Raw genomic sequence first — 27,754 nt, 5'->3', positions numbered from 1 at the left:
GAAACTGCCTTTTTCATTGCCATCACATCAGCCCGACATCACTTGCCACATACCGTGTTTCAAAAGTGATACTTTGTCAACATCCCAATTTTCTACCCAATGTTATAACATCTTTTATTTGAACCACCCCATATACCTCCCCACCTTTTTTCCCAAGCCACATAGTAACCAACGGGACGCAGCTCTCCATACGTTGGGCATAAGGCATGCATTATTATTCTACTTGGCTAGAACTAGACCATTCAGAAAATCACCACATCTGTTCATATCCACCATTGAGAGATCCAAGGGGAATGCTATATTGAAATAGCGCCTCTCTAAATGGATTTCACAATGCGTACTCCTCTCATATCAACTCCATAATGAACAGGCTCATACTTCACTAAGAACACACTCTACACAAGCACTGTCAACCTCCATTGCATTTCTTAACAATGTTCCAATTATTGACATATGCAGGTGGCCACATGGACATCCTCAGATACATTCGCCCAACACTACGCCATTATGCAGGATTCCTCTACAGATACCATCCTTGGACATACAGTCCTATCCTCAGCTATCAAGCTGCTCCAAAGCCATAACCTTCCAGCTAGGGACACTGCTTTGTAGTCACCTACAGTGGAGCACCCATGAGGACATCGCTTGAAGAAGAGAAGGTTACTCACCTTGTGCAGTAACTGAGGTTCTTCGAGATGTGTCCCCCCCATGGATGCTCCACTACCCGCCTTCCTCCCCTCTGCTTTGGAATATAACATATAGATTTCTTCTGTGGCGGTGAAGGAATTGAGGGTGGTCAGACCGCATCGTGCTATCTATGCTTCCCACAAACTGCAAGAGGCAGGGGAGGTGCATGTGTGCAGTCTGATGGGCACTGCTATTGAAGAACTACAACTCCAGACACAATGCCCCGATCTCCGGGCTTCAAGCCCTGTAAGTCTTGCGACAAGCCCTTTCCACTTAGCAAATCCCACAACAGTTGTCTGAAGTGCCTGGGGGAATCACGCAGGAAGGACAAGTGCCATATCTGTAAAGCGTTCAGAACAAAGATGCAGAAGGAGCAGGAAATTCATCTGAAGGCCGCCTTAAGACCAGCCTCGGAGCCATCCTGATCCCTCTCTGTGCCGAGCATCGTGTCGGTTCAAAGTGCCCCTCTTGCACCAGAACTTCCACGGCACCAATCTTCTGCTTCGACCTCGAAGAAGGAGCAGAAGAAACAGCATGCAGAGAGGGGTTGCTTCCCCCACCTAAGAAGACAAAGGAAGCGGGGTGGAGCGCAGGGCCATCACAGGTCCAATAGGCCGAGCAGACGCTGAAGGCCACCTACACCTCTAAGTCCTCGAAGGGAACCTCCTCCAACTCCGGGTAGTGGAAGGGGGCCTCCGCAGATCGTGGTGCCGTTGACGTGGAGGCATTTCAAGAGGCAAGAGACTTAATGGCACTGCCCTTGCCTTCAACGCCTATGCCCCAGATGGAACAGGTGAAAGAAGGCACCAGTGTCGAAAGGGAAGCCCCCAGTGAGATACCATCAATGGCTTCACTGCTCTCCGGAGCCCTGGTGTGACTCCCCACGATCAAGGTCACCGAAGAGAAAGCCTACTCTATCCAGGCTCTGATCCCCAAGGGTGCATTCCCTGTCACCGGGCAGATCGCCAGAGAGAGAGCACTGACAGTGGAGACTTTCTGCATCATTGACTTGGCACCGATCTTGGTCGCCGGCACCTAAGACCTCAGACCCACTGGGGCGGCATCGATCTAGATTGAGGTCTCGCAGACTATCACCATCGGGGAGTTGGCATGGGTTGCTTTCCTTGGCACTATTGAGTTCACCCATGCATTCACAGAGGGGAACCCAGTCATCAGCATCCGGACGTTCCCCCCACCCCCGGGATGATCGGTTCCATTGTCGATCTCCGGCACTGAGGCACTCGCCTGTGGCACGGCGATGTTCCCGCTCTTCTTCCCATTGGAGGGCTTCTCCGGCTCAGCATCAGTCTAGATAATGTTATCATCGGTCACCAGTATCATGCTTCCCATCAATGAAGCAGCAGTCATCGGACCACCAGAGATCTCAGGAGGCCAGATATCACTCCCGCTCTCCTCGGCACTGTTCAGCAGGGAAGGAGTCAGGCTCGGGCCGTTGATAGTCGCCAGAGAGCGAGTCCAGCTCCTCATGGGAGGATAAATCCTCAGCACCCCACCCTAGCCAGCCCCATTGACCAAGATCAAGGCCCTGCCCGGCTGCTCCAGGATGGCCTTAGGAACAGTGGCTGACACAATGGCCCTTTTGAAATCCCTGGGGGTTCCCTGTGGCCACAGGGCCCTTTTCCCTCCAGTCATCGGAGAAACAATCTGCAGCCCCAGCACCCCCAGTAGAGAGTCACAGCTTGGGCTCAGGTGCGGAGTTGGACCCGCTGTAGGGGACATCTACGGGAGTTCCCCAGCAGCCGGGGGAGATGCCACCACCCCCTGCGCTGGGTCAGTCATCTTCCTCCTCCTCCTCCCCAAACGAGGCAATCATGACAGGGCCATCAGCTCCCCTGGATGACTACTGTGCCCATCAGGAGCTCCTCAAGAGGGTTGCCTCGAACTTGGGGCTAGAAGCGGAGGAGCTCCAAAAACATCTGACAATCTCTTCGATGTGCTGGCAGCTGTGGCACTGGCCCGGGTTGCCCTGCCAGTCCACGAAGGGGTTCTCAAGGTGGTTAAAACCCTGTGGCAAATGTCATCCTCCTTGCCACCAACCTCAAAAAGGACGGAGAAGAAGTACTATGTCCCCGCTAAGGGGTTCGAGTACTCGTTTACGCACCCTTCCCCAGGTTCCCTGGTAGTGGTAGCTGCTAACGAGCGAGACAGGCAGAGACAACACAGCACAACCCCCAAAAACAAAGGCAATATGAAATTGGATTTGTTTGGGAGAAAAATTTATTTTATAGCAAGACTGCAATTCCGGATCGCAAACCAGCAGGCACTGCTGGGGAGATATAATTATAACCTCTGGGACTCCCTCAAACGTTTTGGTGAGTCTCTGCCTCAGGAATAGGCACCAGACTTTACCACCCTCCTGGAGGAGGGCAAGATGGTCACCAGGGCTGCCTTGCAGGCAGCATTGGACGTGACTGATTTGGCTGCAAGATTGATGGCCTCTGCGATCTTCATGCGCCAGTGCTTGTGGTTACAGTCATCTGATCTGTCCCAGGAGGTGCAACACTCCATCCAGGACCTGCCATTCGATGGAAATGCACTCTTCTTGGAACAGACTTGACACCAGACTCCGTGGGTTAAAGGATTCGAGGGCCACTTTGCGCTTGTTGGGCCTTTACACGCCACAGACCTCGAGGAGGCAATTCCGTCCACAGCAGCAGCAGCAGCCTAGGTACCAGGCCCAGCACTTTGGGACCTACCGGAGGAGGGACAGAGACAGAAACAGGAGGGACAAAGACAGATCGGGCCCGTCTTCCTCTTTGCCCAATCATCCAGCCCCTTCCCAGTGCTCTAATGGGCAGCGCCAATCGTTTTGATGGCGCGCCGGAGGATAGCCTTCCAGTCTCACACCAGGATCCTGCTTCCCCAGGATTCCACAATCAACTTGTGGAGGAGGTTCCGGTGGACAGGAGAGGAAGAGATTTTCATTCCCGCTACTTCCTCTTTCCCAAAGCAAAGGAGGGCTCAGGCCTATCTTGGACCTGAGGGGGTTAAACTGGTGCATCAAAAAATTGAAGTTCCACATAGTTTACCTAGCCTCTATCATCACCTCCTTGGATCCAGGAGACTGGTATGCAGCCCTCAACCTGAAGGACGCATATTTTCATATCTTGATATTCCCTGGACACCAGGTGCTTCTTCTGGTTTGTGGTGGGAGGATCCCATTACCAGTTTATGGCCCTACCCTTTGGCCTGTCCTCTGTCCCAAGGGTCTTTACAAAGTGCATGGCAGTGGTGGCCGCGTATCTCAGATGCCGAGGGGTTCAGATTTACCCTTATCTAGATGACTGACTCATCAGAGGCAGGTCACGGGCACAGGTCCAAGCCAGTTTGGACCTGTCACTGGCTGGGCATGCTTGTGAATGAACAAAAATCCACACTGATGCCAGCACAGAAAACAGAGTTCACTGGGGCCGTCCTTGATTCTGCGCAGGGCAGGGTGTTCCTGCCACAGGCTTGGTTCAAAACCATCTTGAACCTGATCAGGGGCCTGCGAGACTCTCCCCGTACAATTGCACCCATGTGGTCCAGGCAGCACTGGTTGCCCCCCCCCCACCAGAGCTGCCATGTTGGCACAACCTACTTTTCCAGGACTGGGGGCACCATCTGCACCCAGACCTGGAATCCTTGCACCTGCTGGCATAGGGGCTGAGTGGCTGAGTCTAGAGGAACAGGTTTGCTCATCCCAGGTGCAGGCTATACTAATGGGTACCAGGAAACCTTCCACCAGGGCATCATATTTAGCCAAATGGAAGAGATTCACTTGCTGGGCGCAGCCCAGGTGGTCACGCCCCACCAGGCATCAATCCAGACGATGTTGGACTACCTTCTGCATCTTAAACTTCAGGGCCTAGCCACTACCTCATTGAAAGTGCATCTAGCTGCTATTTCAGCCTTCCATCCTCCGATCCAATGGAGGTTAGTTTTCTGTCATGCCATGGTGGTTAGGTTCCTGAAGGGTATAGAGTGACTTTACTCGCAGGTTATTACCCTGGGACCTAAAGTTAGTTAGTCCTCTCCAGACTCACAGGGCACCATTCGAGCCTTTGGCTACCTGCCCCCTTTTGCTGCTGTCATGGAAGGTAGCCTTCCCAGTTGCCATCACCTCGGCTAGGAGGGTATCTGAGATTAGGGCACTTACCTCAGAGCTGCCTTACACAGTTTTTTTATAGGGACAAGGTCCAGCTCAGGCCCCACCCAGCCTTTTTGCCCAAAGTGGTGTCACAATTCCATGCCAGTCAGGACATCTTCCTGCCAGTATTCTTCCCAAAGGCTCATGCTTCAGAGGAAGAATGGAGGTGGCACATGCTGGATGTGTGCAGAGCCCTGGCTTTACATCGATAGAACGAAACCATCCCCTAAGTCCACACAGCTGTTCGTGAAGGTGGCCGACAGGATGAAGGCTTACCTGTCTGTTTGCAGTGGATTTCCTCTTGGATAACCTCCTGCATTAGGTTCTGCTATAAGCAGGTGAAGGTTCCCCTTCCGGAAAGCATCACAGCTCGCTCTACTAGAGTGCAGACCTCTTCTGCAGCATTCCTGGTGCAAGTGCCTATTCAGGACATATGCAAAGCCGCTACATGGTTGTCAGTTCGCACCTTTTCATCCCACTACGCCACTGTTCAGCAGGCAAGGGACCAGCTTCAGCATCTCCGAACCCGCCTCCGAGGTACTGCTTGTAAGTCATCTACAATGGAATTGACATGAGCAAGCACTCAAAGAAGAAAAGATGATTACTCACCTTGCAACTGTTGTTCTTCGAGATGTGTTGCTCATGTCCATTGCATGACCCGCCCCCACTGTCAGAGTTGACAGCAAAAAGGAATTGAGGGGGCCTAGGGCCGGAGGCTCCTTATGTACTGTGGCATGTGCAAGGGGCTCTAGGGGGCTCCAAAGCCAGTTCTACGGGTACTGCTAAAGGGAAAAAAATTCCGATAACCGTGCAGGGGGGCGTGCACGCACCCACAATGGATTGGCCATGAACAACACATCTCGAAGAACAACAGTTACAAGGTGAGTAACAGTCGTCTTAAATTTTTTTGAATAACATTTCACATCACTCTGACACCTGAGCACTGTATAGTGTCTATTTGTCATACCCATCACCGTGGAATTTGATTATTAAGATTTGCAAATTTGACCAGTCACAGATTCTCTTCATCTAGTCCTTTGCACAGAATTAGGGGATAGAAACAGCCGAGGTTATTTAATGGCCATTGATAAAATGACCCAAATAAGATAGGACTTGTTTTAGAAACAGCTCTGAGAAGGGAATCCACAGGTGAGGCTGCATGTCTAAAATTACTGGCTGAGGCATTTTCTCTTCCCCTTTTTCTCCAGATTTCTCACAAAATATTTGACAGGAGGATTTTCTGTACAAATACCCTAGTTTTTTACTTCGCTCAAGCCTTACTGGGTTTTTTGTTAAGACCAACATATAGTTTAAGTTCAGTGAAAGTCTTTTTTTGACCCACGGTAGGAAGCCATGCATGTAAGTTACTAGTTCAGTTTCACAGTGCTGACATGCAAAAGACTAGACCCTTGCCCTGGTCCAATAACTGTGACTGGGCAGTTGATTACTAATCATCCGCCAAGATGCCTATCTTATGAATACTGAAGGAGTAGATAATACTTCCCCCCATTTCATCCATTACTTTGCCCCTCAATCAATCAGCATCATCTAATAAGATGTGCCAGTTTGTCCAACTTCAAGCCCCAATTCTAAGGAGACACCAGTCTAGTTGATCAGCTGATAGGAGAGAAAATATCTAGTTTCATTCAAAATGAGCCCCATATTTACCACAATAATGATTGCATGGAAACCACTTAATCCTTTAAAGATAGAAATCCCACTCATAAGAGCATATATTTATTTATTTCTTAAGTTCTACTTCCTCCATATTCTGCAACTAAATTACACACACACACACACACACACACACACACACACACACACACACACACCTGTTAAAAGATCATTGAGATTGCAAAGTCAAGTACTCAAATTAAGAAATGCCAGGAATTAAGATAAGTCCTCTTGTACATGTGCATTATGATCTAATCGTTAATTACATGATCACATACTATTTTCTGCACAGGATCCCTGTCTCAGTGCACAGGATTGACCTGTGCTGAGGATAAGTCAGGGTTGTATAGTGAAAGAGAACTATCTATAGGACTGCTGCTTCATTTGTTATAGAAGGTGTGCACTTATTGGGTTGCCAGGAGATAGGAGGCCTAAGACCACCCAAAGATAAAAGACCTCACCCTCAAACGAGTGGAAGGGATCATTGAGCCCAAGCTACAAGTAATACTGGGGACAACAAATGAAAGAACAGGGATTGGAGTAAATGTCAAAGGGAAAACAAAATCAGGGAACCGAAAGGGGACATGCAGCAGAGAATCCCCGACAGCTTGGAGAAGGTATGTACTGTTTGTAGTACTGGAGGCAGGCAGGTCTAGGCCTGCTCAAAACTGAAGTCCGGACCATGCAGCTAATGGGGACAAACCCAGACTACAATTGATTTGTGGGAACAACAACTGAAAGGACAGGGATGGGAGTGAAGGTCATAGGGTAAAAATCGGAATTGGAAGGGGACATTGAGTAGAGAACCTTTGATGACTTGTAGAAGATGTGTAGTGACTGAGGCAGAGACGTGTAGGAGAAGAAAGGATGGCCTAAGTGTTAAAGCAGTTGAATGCTGCCCTGGACAGTTGGATTCTATCCCTGCCTCTGCCAAAGATTTCCTCTGTGATGATAGGCAAGTCATTTAAACCAAACTTTTGACAAGTGGTCCCTAATTGTTTGCCTCATTTTCTTGATGCCTGATTTGCAGAAGGGCTGGGCACTGACAACTGCAGCTGAAATCAGTGGGAACTATGCTTTGAACAGATGAAGTGCTATATAATGCTAAGTGCTTTGAGAAATCAGGTCCTAGGTGTCTAAAATTGGGCACCCAAAGTTAGTGGATAATTTTGACCGTAATCTCTGCGCCTCAGTTCCCATCTGTAAAAACAGGGATCATACCACCTCACATCTCATAGGAGTTCATGTTTGTGAAGCACTGGGTCACAGTAGTCATTACTGACATAGAAAAGCAAATGAGAAAATGAATTCTTTACTTTCAGATGAGGGAGGGAGTGAGTCGTGTGCAGTAAATAAGGTTTTAGGGCCCCACGCTGAACAATCAGAACAAAACCAAAATACTGCATAAGCTAATTAAGTGAACACCATCCGTTCTGTGTACTGAATGAGGCAAAGGTCCTTTTGGGGAAAAAAAAATTAGGATCTGAACATTTAATTAAATACAGTTGGACAAATTAGAAGAAAGTCTGATTTATCTTTTTTGGCTTCCCTCCTGGAGCCTGGGTTTACAGAAGCTGTCCTCTTGCTGCAAGGAAAGCCAAGTGGAAATTTACCTTTGCCAAAGCCAAGAGGATTAGGTATGTGTGCCCTAGTGTGGGAAAGCAATGTATGTAAATACATAAATGTGTGTTTTGGATAAAGAAAAGGTGGGGGTTTAAATGTCTTTGTATATCTCATTCAGAGTTGCCTGCTTCTAAGATGAACGGAAAAAAAGGGAATAAAAGCCACATTGTTTTTTCACTGAAGAGGCAAAACCTTTCCGTACCAGAGACTCACAGCTGCCAAGTTTCATTTGTCCATGATTAGATTCTGTTTTGGAACCGGCAGGCAGCATAGAGAACTGAACACACACCACTTAAATGTGGAAGATAGGGGGAATCTAACAGTTCCCTCATTACTTATTAATGCACATCAGTGTGTAGATGATCCCAAGCAGGAGCTGGAGGGAGGAGTTGCTTCCAATCTTCTCTAAGCATTGAGCAGAGAGCTCTGCTCCCATGTCATTATTTAGAAGTATTGGTTGTTTCCAGTAATACTCTTCCAGGCAAAGGCTTCATGGTCTCTGGAAACACCTCAAGTAGTGACCACCTCATGCTTAATAATGATGGATTTCAAACAAGACAGTTTATAGCCTTTGCAGAGAGCAAACCATGTGGAGTGACAGACCACGGAGATTGACTGGGAAAGAACAATTGTCCCAATGAATAGGAGAGGCTGTGAGAATGAAGCCTTTTGTACCAGGTGAGACCATATTCTTAGAGGGCAAAGGTAAAGTTCTGTCAGCTGCTATCATCCAAAGTGCCTCCTACCCTGTTCCTGAACAAGGAGTAGATGGCTAAGGACCTTGTTGGGTAGGCAGATGTTTGGTGCTGTAGAAAAAGTTTCAACACTGTATGTCTTTGGGTCATCCCTAGTGAAGTTGTAATTCAAGATGTGGCCTAAGAGTATGAATCAAAAGCAAAGTAATCTGAGCACTTGTTCCATGCATGTAAAGTGGGTGAGCTTCTCTGAAGAGCCGTCGTTGCAGACCTAGTTAAAAATTCAGCTATGAAAGAAAAGTAGGCTGTATGGATTTAGTGATGAGCTCCAAGTGCAAGGGTCAGCACTCAGCTGATTTCATGTTCAGGGCTAGGAAGATATTTTAAGTGTGTAAAATCATGTACAAGCATCCCTGTACATGTTTTTTCTGAGACAGTAAAGCTGTTGATTTTTTACAGGCTGGCAGATTTACTAGACAGTGCATCTCTATGATGCTTTACTAATGGTAATTTCACATCCAAGGCAAAAAAATCTTCAAATAATTATATTAAATGCAATTTTACATGATAAATGGACTTAATCATGCTGCTGTTGTGAAGATTATTAGCAGCTGTTGTGATGATTATTATTATTGTAAGTACATTACAAGCTTCATTTTTAAATCCTTCAAGTGTGACTAGAAAAGTTTTCCATGCTGCAAACAGAGGGTCAGAAAGGAAGAGATTGTGTTTACATATTTTTAAATAGAAAACAAGTCTAGAATTTAGCCTAAATATATACTAAAAAGCAGCTGTGTGTGTGTATGTGTGTGTGTATGTGTGTATATATATATATATTTAAAAAGTGAAATTTACTTCTTGTCAAAGGAACTGGACTGCCAGCTCTTAAAGCCTCCATTTATGCACAACACAGGTTGACATAAGTAGCAGCCATGCACAATTTCCAGGGTGAATTTGTAAAAATATTTCAGTTCAGACTTTGCATGATCACCTGTGGGGGTGAGAGGGCAATATATTTATCTGCACATTCAGTCTTTTTCCTACAGAAAATGCCAGCAGCGTTTGAAGTGAGCACGTGTACACTATCGAGTGTGAGACCAGCCACTGTTTTCACGCAGATTACAGAACAGTCAGATTCTAACAGCTTTCAGTTACTACTGACTAGAGCTGAATTTGAACTACAAACAGATAAAATGGTCCAAATATCCACTTGCTAGTTCTGAGTTATTCAGTGGATTTCTAATGCAATATTTAGAGTTTAGTTTGAAAGCATGAATAATCCATTTGTTTGCAACGGCACAGATTAAAATCACCCAGTTACTATAGGTTAAAACAAACAGAACTGGCAGCAAAGGTCTGTTAAAATACACACAGTCAACTCCTCAAAGACACATTATACAGTAGACCACAGTCTATTTTAGAGTTGAGCTTTTCAAAAACAAATATGATTTACCCATGGCCATAATTAAGCTATTCAGGTCTTTGAGTGAAGTTTCTTACAAACATCTACAATTACAACATTGAACTATGCCTAAAAAAGTCAAATTTAAACTAACAAAACCAACATTCAGATGTGAAATTGAAATTAAATTCCTCTTTCATCAGGTTGCCTAGATAGATAGTGCAGTGTAGTCTGGAGACCAGCATAGTAAAGCATGAATCTTCAATCCTTCTAATTTTAGGGAGACACCAGGCTTGTGTGTGGTTGAACATGTGCAGATATATCATGTAAATATGGCATATTTCGTTTTTGTATCCCAGTATTATCTGAGATTGCATTATTCTGGGATTAGAAAACCAATGTTCTAAACACTTCCATTATAGCAGCAGATGGAGAAATTCTTGCAGTAAAACTAAATTCATGCATCTCCTCACTTTCTCACACAGCAAGCTCCTTTTCTACAGAGCAGATTATTGAAATTGCATTTCAGATATTAATCTAAAAAATAGACCATAGAGAATTAATTAATCAAGAATTGATTGTGTTTGTCCAGTTGATAAAATAGCACATTGATGTGCTGCTTAATTTTGGACATTCTGGAAACCCTTTCAGTGTAGGGAAAACTTCAGACTCCCAAATTTCAAATTATGGAAGCTTGTTAGCTTGTGGTTCAGTGTATTTCTAAAACTGACTACTCTAATTCCTCAGTAGAAACTGTTATTTGAGATAAGGTTGGGACAAGGGAGTAGGATCTTTCATGGAAGAGCAGTATTTTGATAGAACCTTTTCCAAATGTACTGATATCTTTTAGTTACTACAAGAGTTCTGTGGCACTTTAAAGTCTAACAAAAGTCTTTAAAGTGCCACAGAACTCTCGTTGTCTTTGCTGTATACAGACTAACACGGCTACCTCTCTGGAACTTTTAGTTACTGTCTACTAACTTCTAGTAGTTGTAATTTATTTACATAAGCACAAATTACTATTCTTTCCTCTTTACTTAATGCATAGTCCATGTGGGCAAATGGCTCTGCATATGAAGAGAATCCCAAAAAAACCAATATGGGAAAACAAAATCAAAAGACCCAAAAAAGTAATCTTTAATAGGATGTTCCCAAAATTTCCTCATCAGAACTAGAGAAACAGGGTTCCCAAAATCCACTTGTCTCATGATTAAGAAAAACTGATCTCAATCCTGAAAAAAAGGAATCAGAATAAGTCTCAAATTCCTTTTCAGCAGGGTTTAAAAAACCCCAAATCCCCCAAACCTCTGATTTAGGATTTCTCTGTAGTCTGCCTTGACTTTCAAGACACTCCCAGCAGCTGACAGCTTGTCTTCCAGGAATTTACTCTGGAGTTTTTGGAAGGGGGAGTCTGATGGGCTCAGACTGACTTTGGTCCCTGACCATTAGCCACACCCTCCCAGCATAGAGTCCTGGCCCCGTCGTGAGGGTTCCTGACTCTTGTGATTCTAAGGCAACTATGTGCTTATGGTCATCAGTAAATATTTTTTTTAAATATTTTCAGATGACCAATTCAGAATCCACATATTTGTACGGTTTTTCATAATTATTTCACTCTATATTACCTCCCTTTGTAATCTGCATATTTATCTTGTTTGCTTGGTTTGCTTCTGATGGATATTGTAGTAACTGGTTTCAGTGGCAGCAAATTTGAGTAAAAGACTTTATTTAAAAGAAAATGTGACCGTATCTAATTACTAATAAAGACTTAGTATATTCTATCAAACAGAACATTTAAGAAGAAAGTACCAGTAATGTAATCAGTATCACTTAAAACCTCAATCACCTTTCTTCTTTTCTCTTCATTAAGCAGCCTCCATTTGAGCTCTTTCTTGGTGTTACCCTTGTTACTGGTCTAAGAAGCCTGTGAGTGAGAAATCAACAACTACGGAGCTGCACTGCTAGGGAATTTACAGGGGTTGGAAAATCCATTCATTGTGTAGTTTTGTTTTGTTAAAATCCCCTTTAATTCTGTATGTTGTGTATTCACCTGCTTATAAAAATTCTGTTTACCCTTAAGAGTTTCCCAGCATTTGTTTTTTACTTCTATTTGTAAGGACTCCTGAATCAGCTGTAAAAATCCACTGTTGGCCAAATCTTGGCACATAAAGCCTTGTACAGGAAGAGGAATATTTTAAAAATTTGCATTGGTATTTAAAGTCATTGTGTTTTAGTTTGGAAATTTAGTCTGCCTTATCACAATGATTTGATGAGGAAATATATTTTTTTTAAAAAACATTATTGGTCCTCCACCCTACCATTGTTGCATGTCTGCTGGTTGCATAGCAACAATGATCAATTAAGGCGATAAATAGATAGAGATGTTTTGGAATGGTAAGCTTAGCATGGTACATCTTTAGAACCAAAGCTCCTTTGGGTATAAACTGTCCATTTGTTCACCTAATATTTACTAGCAGCACACATACTTAGCCTTTAATCTTGCAAGGAGCTCCATGGGAGTGGACTCCTGTGCGTACACAGGGCAGTACTGAAGTGACTGGGGTTCAGCACAGGTGCAGGAGACTCACCAAGCATAACTCGTCATAGGGTTAAGACCATAAGGTGCTACATAAGTAGGAATGTTAACCGCCATAATAGTTTGTTGCATAAGAAAACGCTGGAAAAATTGATTCAAATGTAATTGCTCGCTCATGAGTGAGAATTTCAGCAGCGGGATAGATGTCTGTCAGGTACACATGAGGCTACTCCCATATGGCTAAGCAGAACCTTGCTCATTACCATAGTAGACATGAAAGCACCTCTTATATTTTTGTATTAACATTTCACATTAAGGTTTGCTCTTCTCACATACAGCCTCCATCATGGTTCAAGTTCATTCAATGTTTGTTTACCTGGACAAAGAGTTGATTCTCGTCTGATCACCTAGGCATTTGCAATTTTTTTTTTATTTTTATTTTTTTAAAACAGCATCTGATAATTCATAATCTTTATCTATTTGAATCCTTCCTTATCCCAGCCTAAATTAACATCCTCTCCTAGAGCAATTCTGGTTTCCCCTGATGAAAATTCTTTTGATTGGAGTTATACTTTTTGCTGAAGTGGTTCTGTGCTACCTAATTAGTTTCAGTATTTTTGTTGATCATAATTTGACGGACACCATATTTTAAAAAAATGTCATAGTTCTTGGTTCTATTTATTTTCACAGGTTTCCTGGTGGACACATCTGATCATATGTAGTTAAGTTTCAAACACTTATTTCTAAGCCCCATTTCTTCCGAAGTCAAAAGCATTGAGAACTATATACAGGGAATGATGTTTTAAAAAGCTGTTGGAGCAATCAGCATAAAAACACTATACATTTTTACATTGGCGAAAACATTTTTTAAGCAGTAATCTCAAATTAGGCAATTGGATCAAGGAAAAAAATTCACAGTCAGGGAGAGAACAAAAAAGAAAAATCTCATCTCAGACATTGCTCCCCTTCCCCAAATTGTAAATCCGTGATAAAGGATAAGTAAGTGCTTCCTCTGTCATAGCTACAAATTAGCTGCCACGATCCTGTAACATATATTTAGTTTGTGTGTATTTGGTGCTTCAAAAGACTATTTTAACACTAGCAGGAATAAAATTTGATCTGCCTTTTTCTTATTACCAATATGTATACAAATCCATGTAATTTATGACTTCCTCAACATATCAAATTATTTTTGCTTAAAAAAACAAAACAAACAGGATTGTCAAGGAGCCCTGCAAACCAATGCACACACAATTTTGATACAGACGTTTTAAAATAAATCTATAGGAGAGTAAAACGTTCGTAATCAGTTTGCCATGGAAAAATGTTCATTAGGTCATTTTAAAGTTCTTTTGAGATGACGGATTTTAAAAAGTTGACATGCAGAAGATTAAAAAAAATAGGCTTAGACTCATTTTTGTTTTGAAACTAAGACAACCTTACAAATTTGTAATATTTCTATGTCTGGGCTTGCCTGGCAGAGCTTTGTGTCTAAAATTTTATATATTAGCTTTCTCACCCTCATTGAATGGGCAGGGTACTGATTCTTTAAATAAGACTTCCTTTCCCCAAAATTTTATCAGTTGAAGTTAAATCTGGGTTTAAAAAAAATAAAATAGAAGTTTTAGACCATAGAGTTGCAATAGTTTAACAACAATTTTTTTTAAATGATTTTAGTTAAACTGGTGCAACTTCTTGAAGCAGGTACAGATCTCTTTCTTTCTCATGTGCTTGGCTTTCACTTGTCATTCCACAAGTTCAAGAAACACCAGAACGTCTTCCAGCCTAGATAAGACCTAAGCTAAATAAATGTAAGGAATGCCTGAAAGGCTTTTAAAATCAAAGAAACACAAATGGAGACAAACCCAGCATGCAAGATGATTCTGGTAAAATAATTCCATTCAAGTTATTTATACTCAATCTGCTTCTATATTTAGTTGTGTGCTGCAACTTAAGTTCCTGCATACAGCTACAAGATGACACCCAATACTTTAGCAATATCATGTTGATATTTGTTCCTGGAAGAATACCAGATAACTATACTTAAACTGACAATTAAGGGAAATGAATCCCTACAGTGAATTTTTGGTTGTTTGCTCAGAGAGAACTGAACACATCTACTTTGCTGAAAAATCTGGGCTTGCCTGTGAATGCATGGTGTTAGTATTTTGCCAGTTAAAATTGTGAAAAGCTTTCTCCCTATTCAGCCTCTGCAACTGTGTAGATTACTCGTTCACTGGAATTTACCCAAATACATTGATTTCTTATACCAGGTTAATAAATATTTTTAAAAGTGGCTCTCAAAACTAGTGAGCTAATATGTATTTTATAATGCAATGTAAAATGTAATTTACTGAAGAAGTTCAACTCAAGGAGATGTGAATTTACCAGTTACCCCGAAACACGGAAAAAACAAGGGGACTGCTTATTTTCCCCTGTACTCATCACTTTTAATAAAAAAATGTTGTCAGGTAAATATCCATTAGGTACAAGACCTTAATTTTTAAATAAACTCTGTGCTTCTAAAAAGGTGCTGATAGTTCTAGACTCAGAGATTGAAATCCTGTATGTTCATCCACAAAACTGGTAGAATGGCAGCAACTGTACCAGTTTTCCTCCATTATCCCAAAGTACCTCAAAACTGACATGGAGAGAGAATGGGAAGTTCACGTGTCTGACTTCATTCAATCCTTGGCATCTGAGTTGAGACTAAAAGGAAAAGGAGGGAGTAAATGTGACGTAAACATTTATCCAAAAGAAACTTGACTGAGATCAACTCATTGCATTGTAGATGACTACACAGGCAGCAGAAGGGAATTACTTTGTCCCTACCAACCAGGGCCAGATTCAGACAACTGGGCTAGAGAGATTACTTGGCTTTTCCAGGCAATTACCAATGCCCAAGGCATGTATTCTCTTAAATTCACCTTTATAGTGGTAACCTGACCAGGATGTTGTAATTTGCAGTGTTGTATTTCTGACAGGTATGCAAAACCTTCTAGATACGCTGCAACATATAAATCCATTATTTAAACCACAAACTTAAAACACATTACTTTTCTACCAGGGCACCTCTCATTTAAGGGTATGTCTACACTTAAAATGCTACAGTGGCACAGCAGTATTGCTTCAGCGTAGACACCAATTGTGGCCCACAAAAGGGATTCTCCCATTGGTGTAGGTAACCCACCTCCACAAAAGGTGGTAGCTATGTCGACAGAATAATTTTTCCATTGACCTTGGTGGGGTTTGTCAACTTAACTATACTGTTTAGGGATGTGGATTTGTCGCGCCCGTAGTGATGTAGTAAAACCAAGTTTATTTTCTAATGTACACCAGACCTAAGGATCCTAAAGTGCTTTAAAAACAATGTAGCCTGAGAAAACAAAGGAAAGTTTGCTCCCTTTTTTTTACTGAATGGGGAAGCAGAATTTGAACTACCCCAGGTCTGACATGAAGTGAGAGAGATCTGAGTATGAGGAATCTTGGGTCCCGGTGTCCCATTCCAGGCCTTACCCCAATATGGTACTTTCTCACAGATGAAAGTTAAAGTCACAGTGATCATCTCTTTAACAACAACTACAAGACAGATAGTAACAATTTGGTTTAAATTGTCTTCCAATGCTCCAACTCACAACTGGTGAATACTCAGGAGGCTAGCTGCTGGAGGTCATGGAAACTTGAAAACATGGTTTTACTTTGGAGGAAGTGACCGTGGAAAAATAGCACCATTTCAATCAACTGATCTGCTCCATGTGTGTATTCAGAGCCCTATGTGCTTAATGAGTGACAAACAAATCTCCCCCCTCCTTTTTCTTTAAACTCCAGTTAACTCTCAATAGCTTTGTTGCCTCTTCAGTGCTAAGGGAATCTGTTCTCCCTCACAGATCAGCAGAATTTATATATCAACACCTAGCTCTATTCTAATTACACCTTCTATATCACATCAACATAAGCTGTTTGTCTTCACTTTCAAGGCCTTTCATGGTCTATCCCTACTCTTCTGATTATCTCTCATTCATTATCAAGTTGTCAATGATCTCCTCTCATCTGCCCATAATGCCAGTTAACCTCATCCACTTACTAAATTTTCAAACAGGCACCTTCATGCTTTCTCCCACGCTGTCCCACATGATTGGGAGGTGCACCCTATAAACATCTGCAATGCTACCTCATTATCCTTCAAAACTCTCCTTTACCATAATACTTACCAAAAAAAACTTGACAACATTTGGGAGACTGAAACCACAGCCTATCATGCTTATTGTCTCATTGTTTCCTAATACTATTTGTCTGTTGTCCTTTACTTAGATTGTAAGCTCATTGGGGCAGGGACTGTCTTTTTTTGTTCTTTTTGTACAGCACCTATGATAATGGGGTTTTGGACCATTACTAAGGATCCTAGATGCTGCAGTAATAAAATAGATAATAAATATGCAACTAAAGATAGAATACAATTATACTTGAAAGCGGAAGTTTGCCTGCAGAATTTTCTTTCTAATAAAATGTAAGAGCCAGGAACAACACAGCTTGACTTTTAAATTCCAGGCTGAGTTTGCAGGACTAGCAATTAGAAATAACATCCTGATGGTAAGAGAGTACATTCCTTATTAAAATTATGGCAAGTCAAATTCAGGCTGCCATTTTTACAGAACTATTTTCAGAATATAGCTGCTCTTTAAGAGTAATTGACTAGTAATTCAGCTCTTCGTACCCATGCTTTCCTCAGCAATGGGTCATCTTTTTCAATATAAATTGGCACTTCATCTCTATGATGTGGTGAGGCATACACCTACTAGTGCCGAAGGTGGGCAGTTCAGTACGCTATTAAATCCAGTTGCTGAATACTAGAAAATGTCCAAGATTTTCAATCTGAGAGTTACATCTTCGTAGTTTATCATTTTCAGTTCAAAGGTCGTTTAGACTAGCCAGTTAGAAGTCAGTATTTGAAACAGAACCTTTTACAATGCAGCAGCAATTTCGGTTTTCTTTTAATTTGAATTTTTAAGGTTGTAGTTAGCAAAGTAAGGACCCAGGCTATATGTTGGGACATACGGAGCTTTATGATGCTTTCCCAGGATGCCCAGGACTGAGAGTCACCTTACTGCACCCTGTCTCCAGAGGGAAAGGGAGTCTTTCTTGTGGCAGCTGGGTATCAGCTCCTTGACACTGGCATCATTTCAGTCACTTAAGCACTCTTCACTGGGTTTAGGCCAGCCCTCAGATCCTCTTGCAGGTTAACAATAGGGGCATCCCAGCTAGGGCTGCAAGCGGCTAAACGTTTAAACGGTAAGCAGCAGTCTTACCATTTACTAATTAGTTTAAACGGTGCCCTCAGGGGAGGGGAGAGGTGCCAAGCCCAGCGTGGTTCCCCGCTGAGCGAGAACTGCCCAGCTGCGACTCAGCATGCGCAGAATGAGGGGAGCTGCGCTGGGCTTGGCGTCTCCCTGCTGGGCAGCTCTTGCATTTAACCATTTAAACGTTCTATTTTTAGAAGTTTAAATGGACTGTTAATTAAACAAATGTTTATATCCCTAATTCCAGCCTACGACCTCCTCTGAAGTGTCCCCCTGCAGTATCCTGTCACTGGACACTCTCAAATTACCAGGTAATCTGTCCTCAAAGGAAGAGCGTACTCATAGCTTCACTGGTACAACTCAGGACCTTTATAACATCAGAGCACTGAAATACATTTATAGTGAAACAATCGTAAGTTTATCATCAAAGGTTAAGGATTTAAGAGAGAGTGAGTAAGGATAATACATGGAAGCAAATTATTACACCCCCCTAAAACAAAGCACAATCCTGGGTCTGTATTTATCAGTGATTACCATTCCTATTTAATGACTTAGAGTTTCTCCCAAGTATTCAGTCTTTGACAGAGCTGCTAGTTTTCAGTCAAAATCAGGATCCAAGTATTCATAGACACCCCATTCCCCTCAAGGGGTTTTCTCAAGAAAGACATTTTAGAATCCATTTACTATCCCCCACTGTAATCTAGTAAACCTTTGAAGTGCACCTCCAGATAGGACTCTCTCCCTCCATTGCCTTGCTTTTCATGTTGATTTCAGTCCCTGTTCTTTTTTAGCATTCAATTCAAACTGGTGATGAGAGGCCCATTGTGAAACAATAAAATGCTTAATGTACATGGCAGTTAACTGTGTGGACAAACACTACTGGTGCGAGAGAAAGCCTGTCTCTTCTGGTGGCTCCTACCTTGATACAGATTCTTAGGATATATTTTCAGTACATACGCACAACCCCTTAAATAGCATCTGTACATACATCATGCAGTGATATCAATGACCAGCATGATCCTGGCTTTCATTTAAGATCTGAGATGACCCTCTTTCTGGATAAATACTATGAAAGCAATGTGTTGTGTGTATGAGCTTGTCAGGCCTGATAGGAGCTCCTGTTATAGAACAACTAGCCCCCCCTTTGCCAATTGGAGTTGAGGAGTTCTGAGGGTCACAAGTTCATTTCAGGATCCTGGCCTAAAGGTGGATCTTTCAGTAGCCAGAAGAACCTGATAATAATTAAGTGAAGCAAAAATACTGGGAGATGACAAAAAGCCTTATCCCTTCCCCAGAAGAAATCAAACTGACTTCCTTCACAGCCACCTGATTTTCTTTTCTTCTAAATTGAGAATCAATTTCAGAAACTGCTGTATAAAACTGAATGAGACTAGAACCAGAGCGATCTTTATTTAGAGTTATTGTAAGAGATGGAAACTTGAGTTTGTATTTGAAGTGTGGAAGCGGTAGCCTGCCTTTTTGACTGAAAGTGATTAAAACCTTTCCATTGGTTGCTTAATGTTAGAATAAACTCTTTTAGGAAAACAAAATAAGATGGGTTTATTTTTTTCCATAGACTTGCACCAGTTTCCATTAACTCAGAGAGGATTTGTGGTAGTCAACAATTCTGAAAAATCAAATCACTAGTGTTTAGTGTTATTTTTTTTTTAAAAAGTCCTACTTCAACATAATTTGCTTATACATTCCTAATTTACCAAAAACAAAACAAACAAAAAAAAACTTACCAGTCCTGTTACATAGAAAATTCTCCCAAGGGAATATTGAACTATCTAAAATTTCTGTAAGATAAGGATCAAACTTTAGGCTTGGTTCTCTCTTCAACCCTAAAGTGTCCATTTTTTTTATTACCTAACCTATGACAATACAAACGTAAGTATAAATAAGTGATTACCTATTTCCTGACATAGAAGTCAAGACAAGAGACTATTGAAATCATTGCAACCACTCATGGCAGTAAAGCTGAGCATGTACCTAACTGTTTGCATCATTGGGATTTTATGTATTACGGTGAGGATTAAATCAGATTGTCTAAACAATATTGTGAAAAACATTCCAACATTTTGAGGGGGAAAAGGGCTAACTAGAGATATTCTAGCTTGACATGGAGACTTTTGAGGTCTGGTTTGATAAAACCCTGGCTGGGATGATTTAGTTGGGGTTGGTCCTGGTTTGAGCAGGGGGTTGGATCACTAGATGACCTTCTGAGGTCCCTTCCAACCCTAAAATTCTATGGGTCTATGAAAAGCTGTTGGGTCTTTGCATTATCACTCAGAAGTTTATATAGTGCAGTCATTACAGCCACAAGACAGCGCTTTAACAGTACTAACAAAATCATATCAAACCAGTGAATACTTATTAAAAGTACATTTAAGGAAGTAATTCTTCAGTTGGGTCATACACAAACAAAATTTAAAGACTGGCCCTTGAGAGAGCCCTATTTAAAAAGTCTGGAGCTAAAACAGAGCAAAGCATACAACTAACATAACCATGTATGGAATGTTACAAATCAAGTCTCATTAGGAACTAGATGAGAGGCCAGACAAAAAGTCTTGGATAACAGGAATAAGACTGTTAAATAAACTCATTGTCAACAGAGGCTTTTTCAGAGCACTCTAACCAGCTGAGACACTTGAATTCTTGTAACCTTGACTGTGGAAGCTGGAGGCAGTTTAGGGTGATAGGATGAAATAAGCCAAGTCATAAAGGACGAGAGCATCAACCCCAATTATTTCAGCTGAGCAAGTATTAAGAATGAGCATGTCTAAACTCTGAATAAAGGTAGTAAGAATTAGTGTTTATAGTTTTGGAGTAGAGACTTGGATTTAGGTCTTTCACCCTAGCATCAGTTTTAGTCCATCTATGGGACCAATGGTGGGCCTGATCCTGCAAACTACTTCATGCAGACATAAGGGCCAACTAGTTTACTGAAGTAGTTTACTGCATCAGGGTACTAGACAGCATCTGCACAAAATCTGAGGAAGCAACCTCAGTTCTCTCACTTGCAGTCATCCAAACATTTAGAAGGAAACCTCAGTAAAATCCACAAAAACAAGAGCAGTTTCGTGTTTTTCTAACATAAACACGATGACTAAATACACTGAGTGAATAACTTGCAGATCAGGTCAGGGAATTAGAGACCAGTTATTTCTGGTATAAACTCTTAATAATCTAGAAAGCTAAATATAAAAGAAACGCAACATAAAAGAAAAAAGTTAATAACTAAACAAGTCCAAGGATCTCCCTTTTCATAATACATACATACATGTCTCCTACTGCCCTTACACTCTGATATGGGATATGCTGCCTGGTGCTGTATATATAGCACCCTAGCTCCACCTCTTTTAGGGTCTGCCCGTGACCAGCATTCCTCCAGAAGACAATGGAGAATCTATTGGGCATGCTCTGTAAAAGGTAGCTTCCTTAGAAAGGAGCCTGTCTACATTTATTTTTCTTCATGTCTAAGATGGAAGCTTATGCTATATTTCAGTCTTTAGCCAGAAACAGAAGAAGAGCTTCCCCTAAAGTAAGTTTTAAATATCTTCTTGTTCTGGTAGCCAGTATTTGAGTATGATACCTGTAAAGCTACTAGGGATAATGAAGATTGTGGGAAAACTATCACTTTCTGATAGTCCTTTCAGCTGAGCAAATATTTAGTATAAAGTGTTCTATGTGTTGGCAAATCAACTCTGGAACTGTTCTTGTTAACTACCTTATCCTTTATCAGCTACAGCTGATGAAGAATAACACCTCAGTGTGACTTGTCTTCTACGCTCCCACATATGCAACCCCCCACTCCTCAAACCAAAGAAAAAAATAAAATCCAACAACAAAAACCATCCAAAGACTGATTTAGCTGTGAAGTCCCCCCAAAATAAATAAAACATTAATATAGTTTTAACTTCTAAAGCTCTGGTGGTTCAAAGCTTTTTACTTCTCCCCTCCCCAATGTTGTTGTTTTAAATAAAAACACAAAGTGCAAAATAGCAGACTATTGAAGGAATGCTTCCTTACAATTCATCTTGTAACTTTTTTCATATGAGTGGAATTTTCCTTTCACCAGGTATGACTTTGTTGTTGTTGTTGAGAAAATTATCTATTCCAAATGATTAAGGAGGCTAGTAGCTAAGACACTTACCTTTTAAACATTTTTTTTGAAAGTCTGTTTTTCTCTTTAGCCTCTTCTCATGTTAGCATTCTCCCCTACCTGTTTGTTTGAGAGCTGTTGTTCATGCTCTAGTTCTCTTCTATTGTAGTGGCTACTACTACCAGGATCTGTTACCTTTCCCTCTGCATCATGATTACCTTTCCTTAGGAGGAGCATACTTGAAGCTGTTCCCTTCAGAGTCTGTCTGTGCTACCCCTTCAGCAACTCCTCTAGCTAGTTGAAAGTATAATGAGTTTTCTTTTACCTCAGTAGCTGTGTGCACTGCTTCTGCAGAACTCTGACAACCCTCCCTTTCCCAGGGTCAAACTCCGCCATGGTTATGGGCTACCACTAGAATATTGGGACATCTTCCCCACTCCCTTAGTCAGTCTCAATATTTTTAGTACTTCTATGCCACATTCCATGCAACGTTCCTAAAGTATAGAATCATAGAATATTAGAGTTGGAAGGGACCTCAGGAGGTCATCTAGTCCAAACAATTCTGCTATATCAATTAACATTAGCCTGGCAACACACCTGTGAGGCATAGAAACCCCATGAGGGAATGGAGGCATGAAGAAGATATTTCCCCAAGGTCCCAAAGAGAATCTGTGGCTGAAAGGGGAATTAGAACCCTGATTTTCTGAACACAAGATTTTAGTCACAAGACTATCTTTCCTCTATCATTTCCCTGTCCCCATTTGTTTCTCTTTATTTCTGTTTTTCAATCACCCATTTGTTCTCCTGCTAGGGCTGCTGATGGGTTCTTATGGTCTTGTTAAGATGCATAAATTGATTAAATAGCTATGGTAGAATGAGCTATTCTGGAACAGCTACCCATATGTCCTGCTGTGGAGATGCTGTTCCAGAATAATTGCTCACAAAATGGAGTAATTATTTGGGAATAAAGTGATTTATTCTCAAATAGAGTGTCTATTCTGTAGAACTTTTCTAGTCAATTTCCCTATCTAGACAAGGCCAATATATAAAACCAGCAGCATTGGAACAATTCTCTTCTGTTGGAGTCTTCTGTGGAGTAACTTAAAAAAATGCAGAAAATGTGGGAGGGGTATGTGTGTGAAAACAAATGGTATGTTCAAGTCCACCCCAAATTTCAGTCCCTGCCTCTACAGAGAAACTCATTGTTCAAATACTGGTGATTGTTAGCTGACTTAAGCACAGTGTATGCTAAGGCGTGCAGTGGAGCTAAAAGTGATTATTGTGGAATTGCTTCTTTAACAATCTACAGAGCTGGAAAAAAGAACATTTGGAGTACAAATGCACCAAAATGTTTATTATTGTGTCATTCAGGGTATTCAGCAACTAATAAAGTTGGGATGATTCTTCCTTTGTTTTCAGTTAACGCTTAAAATAATAGTTCACCATGACAAAGCTCTGAGGAGCTTAAAGTGTGCAGATGTAATCCCCTTTATACAAACTATTGAATTTCTTAGCCTCATTCTGTTAGTTTGCCCATAGTCCTAGAGTCAGCACCAGAACTGGGAATAGAACTAGGTTCCCCTGTCTCCGAGAGTTCTACCTCATGCAGAAAGAAAAGCTTGAACTAGTCTGGACAATGTCACTTTAATAACTGAATGCAGCTAAAAGCTTTCTGTCTCTAAAGCTGATCAGTCTGCTTCCATCTCAGATTCCAAGAGCATATAGTCAATGTCTTCATTAAAGTTGGACTTTCAAATATAGTGTGTATGTTTTGTGCTATAAGAATCAAATGTGAAAAAACTTAAAACAATGCTATCTATTTCATTAAATGCTTTCATCCTCTCTTCGGTCCCGAGCCATAGTAACTCTTAAGTGTTTACTAACATGGTGCGTGAAGCCTGCATCCAAACACCTATTATAAGACTTAGGGACCAACAGAGATTGAAGATTTTCTTTCTTTCTTTCTTTCTTTGCTGTCTAGTTGTGTTTAAGCCTCTGAAGTCAGCATTCTCTCCTTAGTGTTGGCCTCCTTGCTCTGCAGGCCTATCAGTTATGCTCTCCATCTGCCTCAGTGGGGCAAGGTATGAAATAGTAGCACATATTAGCCATGGAGTAGTATGTGGTATTTGCACAGGCACAATATTGTGTGCATAGGTATGATATCTTGGGAAGTGAGTTAATCTGTTTCTTTCCTGCAACAGTAGCCATTATATACTATATTTAGTGTTGGCCACTGTTGCAGACATATATGTTTTCCCCCCAATTTCTTTTTTCATAACCTATTAGTGTATTTCAAAATCTCAATTGATTCTTCAAAATTGCCATGTATCACATCTTTTCTTTTCATATACATTATCTAGAATAAGGTAGGTTTTCATGTTAATGACTCTTCCCTAGGGGTACGTGGGGGTGGGTTTGGCTTTTTTTTCCTCTGAAGTGTCTGACAGCAGGGCATTCTTTCAGTCATAGCCCTACTTCCTGTCATTTTCAATAAAGCCCTTTTTCATTAATCTTAAATGTGGTCAGTAAATGGGTGCCATCCAACCTACTACAGAATGTCTAATTGGACAAATAGTGTTTTCTGAAAGGTGTTGGTGGGATAAATTCTCTGAGCTCTCTTGCTCCAACAAACTACTACAGTTCAGAAGTGAGCTATATCTTTGATTTCTTTCTCTCTGTTGGCCCCCTTCCCAAGTGACAAGCCTATCCTTGCGCTTCTCTTAGTGAAATCCTATGATTCACCCACTTTAGACTGCACTGATCAGGTAATAGCAACCCCCTGTTTATCAACTGTATTACCTCAGCAAATCCAACTGGCTTTGGCCATTGCTATAGACGTCTCTCCAGGGTTTTGTGACCAGTATGAAATTGCACTGACTCAGGTTAGCTTCTTCAAAACAAGTGTTTGTTTATTTGTCCATAGGAACGTAAGAGAAATAGGTTAAAACAACAAAAGCCTACATGAATGCTGTCTTACCTAAACTGAGCCTTTCCATGCCTGTTTAAGTAGGTCCCACTTGACTCAGGCACTGTCCTACCACCCCCCAGCACTGGAGTTGAGTGAGACAGATAGCACCTCTGCAACTTCTGCCTCTCTAACGGTCTTACTCCTAGTTGGTGAATGTCCCTCAGGTCACAGGTTGTCTTTTATCCATTTCAAAATGTATTTATTCATGAGTTCTTGCCTGAAGATCTCCTGAACCTGATCACACTAGGTGGAATTTCTCCAGAGGGGGGTTGCAAGTAGTTTTCAAAACGTGGTTTAATTGTATTGTGCATTTGAGCACCAGGTAATTGAATTCGGCCTGGTCTACACTAGAGAGTTTTGTTGACAAAAGTCAGCTTTTGTCAACAAAACAGTGCAGGTGTACACACGCGCGCGCGCGCCTGGAGCCCGGCTTCTGGCTGCGAGTTGGGATGCGGGTGGCTAGAGCCTGGCTCCCGACTGTGAATCGGGACCAGGCTGGAGCCCAGCTCCCGGCTGCAAGCTATAATTATAGCGGTGGCTGTAAGTCGTCATATCTTATGTCGACTTATTTTTCTAGTGTAGACAGGCCTTATTGATTGCTGGTTATCTGGGAAGAGCTGCAGCTGGGATTAACCCATAGGGATCCACAGAGCCAGTCACAACACAGTAGTCCATAGATACACACATGTAACATTTGTAAAATTAATGCAGATATCTCCCACATTTTTCATAACTTGTCTTGCATTGTCTGTTCTTTTTCTGTGGTTGTTTTATCCTTTTGGTCTAGAATTAAATAGCTCTGAATCAGTAAAGTCTCTTAATACTTTATATACTAGGCAAATGACATTAGGAAGTTATTCAATTTAATATTTAGCTTGTGGAATTGGCACAGTACAGCCATAAATGTTTCATTTTTTTTAAATTACATTGGACAGGACATTCATTTCATAAGCTCTTCTCTTGCCCATGAAGTACTTTCTAATCCTTTTTACCAACATAGATATACATTTTCTCTATCATATTCTCCCTTCCCTCCCATATTCATCTAATGTTTGGATGATCACTGTCTAAGGGATATCTCCTTCACTTCTAATAGTATCAGAAGCTTTTTAACTATTTGGAACCTGTTGTTTTTCCACAGGAGAATCAGGACCAGTGATAAATCATTACCTTGTGATAATTCTTTTTCTTTACATCCTTAGTCCTTGAGGCCTGGAATTTTACCTTCTTTAAGGATACTTAGGTATCTTTAGGGCTGCACAGTGCAAAACTTAGTTACAGTGAAGAAAGGACCAGTGCATTAATTTGGACGGCATTGTAATTATGATGCTCACTTCTTGGGAGAAAAAGTGGGAACTGGGAAGTGGCTTGGAGCCCTGTTGTTATTAGAAGAATAGGGATGTTTGCTTGTGAGTCAACGAGGAAATATTGCTGTAAGAGGTCAGAAAATAGCTTTGAATTTTATAGTGAAATATAATGATTAATCTAGAAACCTTTTTTTTCATCCCTTTTAGCAAAGCAGTTGCAGTTCCATTTCACAACAGATTAACTTTCTTTACTCAGTGTTTATTATTTTATCTGTATTTAGAAAGATTTTTATCTATTAAAAGTTAAAAACTATGCAGACATGGGGCTTTTGCAAATTCTTGTCTGAATTGGAGTGTGAGTAATACTGCGTGCAATACTCTAAGGGAGGTATAAGCACAGTGCCTAGTTACCTGAATGGCATCTCCACTGATTTAGGTTGTGTTCTATTAGTAATTCACCCTGGTACTTAGCTTTGCTTTCACTAGAAAATTGTCTGCAAAAGTGACCTAGAATATTGCAAATCCTTTGTTCATTCATTACTGAATACAGTGGGACTACTCACATAAGTAATGGAGGCAGACTTTGGCGCACAAACCTTTCCTCTGATTCTTTGCTGTAAGGCCTTTGTATTATATGTTTCTCATTAATCAGTAGTCTTTTTCTGTTTACTTGCACTTGCTTTTATTTTGCATAGGTTATGGCAAGTCATTTGCTTTAAAAAAACGTAAATTATCTTGAGTCTCATTGAAATATTTCTTATTTCATTATTCTTTTCAATTCAACGTAGTGTGGAAATGTGAGTTTTGATTTCACTGCCACTGGACCTGTCATTAAAAAGATGAAAAACTGGATTCCCAATTCTAATTCCAGTAATACTGTATAACGGTAAACCTTTATCATAAAAATGCTTCTACCACAGGCTACCAACTTACTGCAAGTGGGAAGGTTTTCATCAGATATACAATTTTAATTTTCTTCGTTGCTATAGTTTATTCACTATTAACTCGGAAATCATGAGGAACCAGATACCGTGTATAAATTGGAACCAATAGGCCCAATCCTGCAGCTCTTTCTCAGGCAGGACAGCAGGACTGGCCCTTACATTTGCAGTACTTAAGTCATCTTTCTCCTGGATTAAAACCTCATTTTACTATATGCTGTAAATCTAAAGTTATCATAGGTATGTACTAAAAGATTATCCACCCCTCCAGACACACCGCTGGGTATTTGCCCTTGTGCTTCCCAAAAGCCTCGGTGTTCAGGTGAACAGGGGAGATGCAATCCTTCTCTTTTTGTTCGTATCTACCTA

At 41.4% G+C, this 27,754-nt stretch overlaps 1 protein-coding gene and 1 long non-coding RNA gene across 6 annotated transcripts in view; one reads left to right on the top strand and one right to left on the bottom strand.

The window, feature by feature from the left end:
- Positions 1–27,754, top strand: part of TBC1D4 (TBC1 domain family member 4) — a 162,943-nt gene that overhangs the window by 25,199 nt on the left and 109,990 nt on the right. Inside the window, exon 1 of one of the 5 annotated variants that reach the window (XM_067563243.1) lies at positions 21,466–21,608. The exons of the other annotated variants lie outside the window; for them this stretch is intronic. Within the exon in view, the coding sequence (XP_067419344.1) occupies positions 21,540–21,608 (69 nt within the window). The 5' untranslated portion in view covers positions 21,466–21,539. Of the gene's footprint in view, positions 1–21,465; positions 21,609–27,754 lie in introns of those variants that run through there. 5 annotated transcript variants of the gene reach the window in all.
- LOC137163121 (uncharacterized) lies at positions 15,193–21,382 on the bottom strand. The gene is made up of 2 exons (XR_010922629.1): positions 21,348–21,382; positions 15,193–15,476 (listed from the first exon to the last, which is right to left on the bottom strand). It is a non-coding gene; the product is annotated as an uncharacterized lncRNA (long non-coding RNA).

Source organism: Emydura macquarii, unplaced genomic scaffold (assembly GCF_026122565.2).
Source record: "Emydura macquarii macquarii isolate MOO-44397 ecotype Brisbane River unplaced genomic scaffold, CSIRO-AGI_Emac_v2 contig_2473, whole genome shotgun sequence".
NCBI classification, from domain to species: domain Eukaryota; kingdom Metazoa; phylum Chordata; order Testudines; family Chelidae; genus Emydura; species Emydura macquarii.
Note: the sequence above shows the minus strand (reverse complement) of the source record. Positions and strands in the feature narration are given on the sequence as shown.